Below are 8,208 nucleotides of genomic sequence, written 5' to 3' on the forward strand. Positions count from 1 at the left end.
TCACCTCAAACCAGATGTTGGACTGGATTTTATTTCACCATGTCATTTGTGAATGTTAGAGCCTCATTTTCAACAGTGGAGCTATAAAGGTTGAAGGCCGATCTATGTTTTCGCATCCACCTGAATAATGTGTAGTTGCGCCCTGGATGCGCCACAGCAAAGGTAAACAAAAATAAAACAAGTCGAACAGGTGATCAACTCTAAACCACTCGCACCTTTTTACTCTCCATCTCTCTCTGTCATTTAAGCACACCCGTTGCCATAGCAACCGCCTGCGCTCCACAAGCCGACCAGAGATTACGTTAAAAACATAACATTTAGTCCGTTACGATATCAGGTTTGCAGGTCTGATATTTATTTTGTCATCATTAATAAACCTCTCATGAACACAGTGGTGGTTGATTAGTTAATTTTAAACTCCTGCTCTGCTCGTTATTTTGGTAATGGAACCGAAACCCACAGAATTGTGTAACACGTTGTTGAACCAATAATCACTGAGATTATTATTGTTGTTGGGTCATTAATCTGAACACGTTTTGTTGATTTTTGTTGTTGTTGTTCTTTAATAAAGTTTTGAACATTTTAAGCCAGTCAGAGGACGTGTTGGTCTCAGCCTCCTGACGGCGTTCAGTTTGTCACTTAATGCCGAGATCGACTCAAAACCTTCCGTGATTGACATGTTGCAGCCCTGCTCTAGTAAAGCACGAAGAGTTCAAAGACCATATGAAATGGGAAAAAAGTTATTTATTAACTGATTAAGTCGTGTTTTAGATTGTTCTTGAAAAACTAATCAGTTGTGGCTGCACAGTGAACCCACTGATTCTTTACAGCAGACAGCTGCTCCTCTCTCTTGCAGGTACTGCGTACCCTCGCTAAATCTTTTAGGGCTACGCAGTACCCTGCCGTACCCCCTTACTTTCACCCCTGGGTATGACACAGATAATCTGTGAAAAAAAAAATCCTCCACCTTCTCCCATTGCTTCTATTGCCATCTGCAGAAATGCACTGCTCCCAGTCAGAAACAACCAGTCAGGAAAAATGTCTTAGTTGGTGGCTAATTTTTGTAGCCTGGGCATTCATGGCAGGCTCCACTGTCGCTAACAATCTGTGGCGCAGCGGAGAGCAAGCGGCAGAGTGTGAGGAGCACAGACCTGCACAGGCAGAGGAATGTAAGTTTTCCATTCCACAGATTATCTGTCTCATGTTATACTTTCACATACTGCAGCTTTAAGTAAAAAAATTCTACTAACTTTTTTAAATTACTTTTTAATTCAGTCAGGCTGACTCCAGACTAAATCCTGCGTATTTGACATCCTCATACCTTGGAAGGAGTTCAAGGATGAAGAGGAAGCTCTTACATCTGGGGTCTGCAACGTCACCCTGAAGTCCTAACCTAGAACGGAACGAAACAAAGCACAATACCAGTTAAGTTGACAAAATGTACTTCTTATCTTCATCAGTAAAACGTAAGTGTGAGACAGAAATGTAACGTAGAATAAGGATCAGATTAAAGTCGCTTCTCCACGGGCAAGACTCACTAACCAGTTGATGTGTGGGTTAGTTCTCCGTTACGTCTTCAGACCATTATGTTCCAAAGACTCTGTCTGTGGCCATGGAGAACCTCAAGGTTCTGATTCTGATGGACTCAAATCCAGATATTTCATTTTGTCTGATAGAAATTTATTGCTGACCTAAATAAAGACTCAGATCAACTGATTATTTCTCTATACATATGAATATATTCTTGCACTTTATTTTTTTTAGATATGTAACCCTTTGGGAAATGAAGTCAAAAGGTGCAAACCAATTTCACGCTAAACATATTTAAAAAAATTCCAAACAAAAAATAAAATGCACATCACACCAGAATCCGTGTATGGTTCGTTCTTTGGTTTTTTTGTTTCAAAATAAAATTAGAAAAACCAAACAAGCATGTGTTCTTTTTTGTTTTTAAAACAAAATTAGAAAAAGGGCAATTGCAAAAATAAAGAAAATGAGCTGTCAATTTAGCTTTTCATTATTTCATTTTTGGCAAGCGGTCTGACCCGGAAGTTCTCTCTGTCCGGCTGACGCAGAGACCGAATCACACACATTATGCAGGCTGCAGGGACACAAGCTTGTTCATTTCAGGCTATATACTGTAGTATTTTCTGCCACCCGCAAGTCAATGTAAGTAAAGCTCCTGTGAGAAACAAATAATACCGGACATCTGGTCACCGAGAAAAATGGTTAGCCTGAGTTTTTAGTTAAGTTTTTTATTTTGAAAGGCCAGAGCACCGGGGAGTGGCTTTCCACCGCAGCCACACCCCTCGTCTCTGGACCAGCAAGATGGCTTCCATTGCACTGCGCCTCCAGCAGCGACAAACAGTAAGTACACTATTAATTTGTCACAAAAAGTTGTTTAAAGATGTTTTTAGACTAGAAAGTAGCCCTTATAGCTTAATTTACGGTTTGAAATATACTCCGGAGTTTTCGGAGCAGCGTAGCTCCGCTAACGGGGCCTGGCGGTTCCAGGCGGTTCCAGGCGGCTCCAGGCGGTTCCAGGCGGCTCCAGGCTCAGCGGCCGGGTGGAGTGTGTTCACCCCGCTAACTGCGGTCTGGACAAGTCACCTTGTCTATTCTGCTGCTTGATATCTGATCGTAGCTTCTCAAAGTGTAACATGAAGAGTTTAATGTGTTTACATATATACTGTTTGATACGTGTGTCAAAATATAATATTCCTCTCTGCAGAGTTCGATATTTCTGAAGATGTTAGTATCTTCTAATCATTGACATCATCCAGTACCAGTTATTAATATTCCCTTCCTCTGATCTTTTTGTAGTTTGTAAATTCTTATTATTTATGTGTGTGAAATATATTCTTCCCTTCGATTGGCTTCTTATGTGCAGTGTGAACTTTTTTAAAATATATTTTTTATTGTTTCATACAGGCGGCTCTTAGGAGGAGAGGCCTCAGCTCCAGGTTTGGATGCAGCTTCCCAGAATCTCCCAGTGATCCTCTTCCTCCTCCTGACATCGTCTTCTTCACTGTCTCCTCATCTTTTATATACATAAATTATAGGAATATTTTTTCATGATTCCCCAAACATTGGCTGAATATCTGCGTATGTTATTGTAATAAATAAATTTATGAAAATGTTTTGTCTGTTTATTTTGTAAGATTTGAGTTCAAAGCTCTGATTACATAAAGGTTGATACAAATTAAATATTTGTTTCTTTTAATGTTTCTTGCTTATAAATCCAGAGCTAAGAAATAATGAAAAGTATCAACTCAAAAGTTGTTCATTATGTTTAGTCAGTTGAGTCTAATAAGTTATAATAAATAGGACACGCTGGAGGGACGATGTCTCTCTGCTGGCCTGGGAACACCTTTGATTCTCCTGGAGGAGCTGGAAGAAGAGGCTGGGAGAGGAAGTCTGGGCTCACGACCCGACCCCGGATAAGCGGAAGAAAATGGATGGATGGATAAATAGTCTCATAAAGGGCACAGAGGTTTTCATTTCTAATTGGACAGTAATATGCATCTTATAAAAATGTGAAAAGATATTGTGAGGTGTTAAACCACAGAAGAGAAGAAGACTATATCATTTTTCTAACACCTACTGATGTACAAGATTTGTTTTTTTTAGACTGAAGTCTGAATTCTGAGATTAAAGACAGAATGATGACCTTTTTTCTTTCCCAAATCTTCTTCCATAGGCAAATATTTATTTAGTTAAGCTTTTAATAATCTGGCAAATTATTTCAAACATTTCCTACCTGGTATAAATCTATTTCTGCTAGAAATAGATTTCTATTTCTGGTCTCTATTTTCAGGTATTTACCTGAAATAGATACGACTATCAATCTATTAGTATATTGTATATAAATGTTTTTATATATACAATATATTCTATATTTATTTTGGATAAATATACAATATTTATCCAGGATATTGTATATTTTGCATAACCTTTTTTGCATGCTTGTTCATGACATACCGGATTATAATTGCTTTGCTAATGCTATTCAGAAAGGAAAAACTTAAACTTAAAGGGTTTGAATGACTGGCAGAATGTTCTCTGAGCGTCTTTTGAAACCAGAGCAGATTAAAGGTTGGTAAAAATAAAAATAAAATTGAACGGTCTAGCCCTTTAGATATTTACTGAATGGGAAGCTGCATTTAGCAGCCATTAGCTTCATATACAAAACAAAGTCGGAGTTAAAGGCTGTCTGTGTGAAAGTATCATGATCAAATTAATTACATGTCGCTTTGGACGAGTGTAGAAAAACAAAGTGTGCGGAACAGAGCATAATGTGTTTGTGTGATACGGCCCCTGTGTAAACCGGACAGAGAGAACTTCCGGGTCAGACCGATTGTCAACAATGAAATAATGAAAAGCTAAATTGACAGCTCGTTTTCTTTTTTCTTTTTGCAATTGCCGTTTTTCTAATTTCGTTTTAAAAACTAAAAAACAAAAAAACACATGCTTGTTTGGTTTTTCCAATTTTATTTTGAAACGAAAAAACCAAAGAACGAACCATACACGGATTCACCAGGCTAATATTATGTAGTCTGGCGTTTCACACAGATGGGGTGTCAGAAAGCTGATCACAGCTTCACCATTTCTCTTCTTTATTGCTGTCCAGCAGAGACGAGATGCTAGCAACTCTGCTAATTCACCGTCATTCCTCTGCTACAGTTACTGCATGTGTTCCTGCTGCTGCTCCTGATTAAACTCATAACGCTCCTCCAGACTGAGCAGCTCTCTGATACCAGACAGAATGTCCATCAGTCCACAACTGTGCTATGAGAAATGCGTGGAGTTTTCAGTGACATAAATCACAGGCCAACCAACAAATACAGTCAGCTGTCAACCAAATAGCTTCTGTGCAGTACACGGCTCGGTGCGGCTGGTACAACCCCTGAAGTAGGTACAGAAAACGGAGAAGAGTCACGCAGCACTGCACTGGATCTGCTAATAGAGGTGAATCTGGCTGGAGCAGGCAGAGGCTCAACCGTTGAGAGGTGCTCAGGTGGACAAGCGCCTCAAATCTACTGCCCCTTATTTCTTGTTGAGTTTTTATGACTTTGTTTGCAAAAATATTAAAGAAAATATCATACCTTGTAAATGGCTGGCAAGGAGGGCTCATCATTATCATATCAAAAGATAATTGATTGAAGTCATCAAGTGGTATACCCTTAAAACAAACATGCAAAGTATTTCAATTGAGCTCAATCATAACATAATATGCACAATTTAATCCAAAGATCTATTGACACGTATCAACCTAAATATGTTTGGTCAGGTTAAAAAACATATCAGACTACATTGATGTAAAAAGCATGCCCCATATACCAATCAAATTTGAATCCCTCTTCATCCAACCGTGACGTAAAGTGCTTGACATAAAACCACGACAAACACACACATAATTTACCTATCAAATTAAATAATGAGTTAGGCAAAATAAAGAAATAAAGTAGATAGATAAAACAATCAGGGAAAGAGAACCTCAGCTACATCGGGTTTAGAATTCGATTCTTGTAGGCAAAAGTTACAATATTTTGCCTACAGGAACATTTTATCATCTTGTTGTTGACATTAGTTAGTGCCAAAACAAAAAGGGAAGCAGTCTACAGGGAAATGACAGAGCAGACTGTTTTTCTTCAGGAAGCTAAGGTCCTTCAAGCTTTGAAGCAAGACGATGCAGATTTTCTATAAGTCTGCTGTTGAGAGCTTCATCTTTTCTGCCGTCATCTGTTGGGGCAGCAGCATCAGAGCCAGGGACCTAAAAAGGTTCAACAACCTGATAAAGAAGGCTGGTTCTGTTCTGGTTCTGTTCTGGTCCTGTTCTGGGGACTGTGGAATATCTGGAGATGATCAGGCAAAGAAGGATTTTGCATAAAATCAAGAAAAGTATGGACAAAAAAAAGAGTGTCTTCAGTCAGAGGCTTCTTCAAATTCTCTGTAATACAAAAGAGTCTGGCCAGGGAAGACTGGGGAAGAACAGAGTAAAGCAGTGTTTCACCCCCCCCCTCCTCCCTGCATGTTTAGGTTTCAGTAAAGTTTGCTGATGTTGTGCTTATCCAACATTTTCAATATTAAGTTTGATCTCAAGTTTTGGTGAGATTTTTTCAGTTACTAAAATCACTACAACAATCTTAAAAGAACTTGAAACAGTGGAAGAGCTCAGTTCTCAATTACTACCTACCTCTATGGTCTTGTTCCAGAGGGGGGTGTCTGGAAAATTGTGCCTGTAGATTTTATTGGCTGTGGTGTTGATGTCAACAGCAGCCACCACCTGAGCAGATATTCCACTTTCTGGTAAAGAAAAAAAAACAAACAGAAAAAACATAGATCATGTAAACATCCAGATTGTTCTATTCTGCATCCATATAATTTAGTTTCAAATATCACTGCCCGTCCCCTGATCTAATTTAGTAAGGTTACACGTAAAAAACATAAAAGCAGCAGTTGAATGAAATATAGAAAACTGCAGCCGATGGCGTAATAATACCCAAGTATGACTGGACTTTTTGGGAAATCAAAGACATGTTTAAACTTTTCATAAACGTCATCATCTTAATTACAGTTGTGGGAGCCAATTATTACATAACAAAATATTTAGAACATAGTTTTGATTGCATAGGCGAACACATTTTCTTTTGTGAAAAAACAATTATTTCAAATATTTTCCAAGGAAGTTCTTAAGGTGTTTCAGGTCTTAGTGAAACATGATTCTAAATAACAGGACTTACACTATAACAACACTTAACTACAATATCAAACATTTAAACAAGTACTAAAAAACTGGAACAAAGCAATAAACAAAACTTAATGAAAAAGCGAAAAAAGCATCAGTTCTGTCTGCCAATGTCCCAGATTCGTACTGCAGTCTTGCAGAATTCCATTCCGTCAATGGAATGGAATTCTGGAATGGAACGGAACTTCTTCGTCCAGTTCTAGACTTCTTCCATATTCAGTTAAACCCAAAGTTGTTGTTTTTTTCTTTCACAAATCTAGACTCAACTCCTTTATTTTGTTCAGATTCAAGAGATGATTGTTCCACACCATGACACAAAGTGGAAGCTCTCAGTACTCAGCTTCTTGTCCATGTCTGATACACCCAACAACTGCAGAGTCATCTGAGTATTTCTGGAGATGACAGAAGTCAGACTTGTGCTGGAAGTCTGAAGTGGAGAGTGAAAAGTCCTGTAGAGCTTCTGTGCTGCTGAGCACCTGGTCAGACACACAGTCCTTCAGTCTCACTGTTTGTGAGGTAGTCATAGTTCCAGGTGGTTGTTCAGGCCTCCACCCGTCTCTTCTGGAGTTTCTCTCACAGCAGATCAGGGTTAGTTGTTAAATGCACTGGAGAAATCAAATAACATGATCCTCACAGCATTGCCTTCTTTGATAGTATGATAATGGCCAAACTGCATGGGGTCCTGATATATCCTTGTCTGCTTATTCAGTTGTGCCAAGTTGAGTTTCCCATCTCATGATGTGGGATGTTAGAGCAACAGGTCTATAGTCACTGATGGCCGATTAGTGAGTTTTCTTTGGTACCAGAAAAGGGCAGGATGCCTTCCACCACATTCAAACATTCTTGTGGGTTGAAGACAAATTTGAAGATGCAGAAAAGTTCATGACTGAAGAGGAGGACAAACATCTGAGATGTGAGAGAAAAGCTATGGGTAAAGGGAGGTGAGGTTATAGGAAGCAGAAGATAGAGGTATTTTCACAGCAGAATGTTTTTCAGGAACATAGGTTGATGTCTGAGAACATCCCCCTTTAATTTCCACTGCAGATATCAATGTCAAATAACTCAATAAATTCAAAAGCAGGTACTCTGAAAACAACCCAATAAGAATGGTAGGAGTGTTTGGACTGTCCCTAAGGTGGAGCTTTGTGGTTGAAGGATGTTTAACATGTTAGGGTAGCGGTTCTCAACGTGGGCGGTACCGCCCCCCAGGGGGCGTTCAGAGGACGGCAGGGGGCGCTGGTGGACATTTTTACAAAAGGGGGCGCTGGGATGCCTTTGGGGGGCGTTTGGTCGAAGGTAAACTTTACACCTTAAATGCACAACAATACCAGTTTAGACTTTGAGCAACTTGGTAAAACTGTATTGTGTAACATTAAATCATACTTGGCTGCAACTGTATCGATGGCAGCTCTTCTTCTATTCAGTGTTTGTAGCTTCTGTTAGCTTCTTGCCGCAGCTCC

General features: G+C 39.3%; 1 protein-coding gene across 2 annotated transcripts in view; it reads right to left on the reverse strand.

Moving 5' to 3' along the window:
- trdmt1 (tRNA aspartic acid methyltransferase 1) overlaps positions 1-8,208 on the reverse strand; it is a 46,068-nt gene that overhangs the window by 35,411 nt on the left and 2,449 nt on the right. For both annotated transcript variants that reach the window (XM_008438256.2, XM_008438255.2), the window contains exons 2-4: positions 6,197-6,306; positions 5,106-5,182; positions 1,322-1,393 (exon numbers count right to left, since the gene is read on the reverse strand). In XM_008438256.2, the coding sequence (XP_008436478.1) occupies positions 1,322-1,393; positions 5,106-5,182; positions 6,197-6,306 (259 nt within the window). The remainder of the gene's footprint in view (positions 1-1,321; positions 1,394-5,105; positions 5,183-6,196; positions 6,307-8,208) is intronic.

The sequence above is a fragment of the Poecilia reticulata genome, linkage group LG20 (genome assembly GCF_000633615.1).
Source record: "Poecilia reticulata strain Guanapo linkage group LG20, Guppy_female_1.0+MT, whole genome shotgun sequence".
NCBI classification, from domain to species: domain Eukaryota; kingdom Metazoa; phylum Chordata; class Actinopteri; order Cyprinodontiformes; family Poeciliidae; genus Poecilia; species Poecilia reticulata.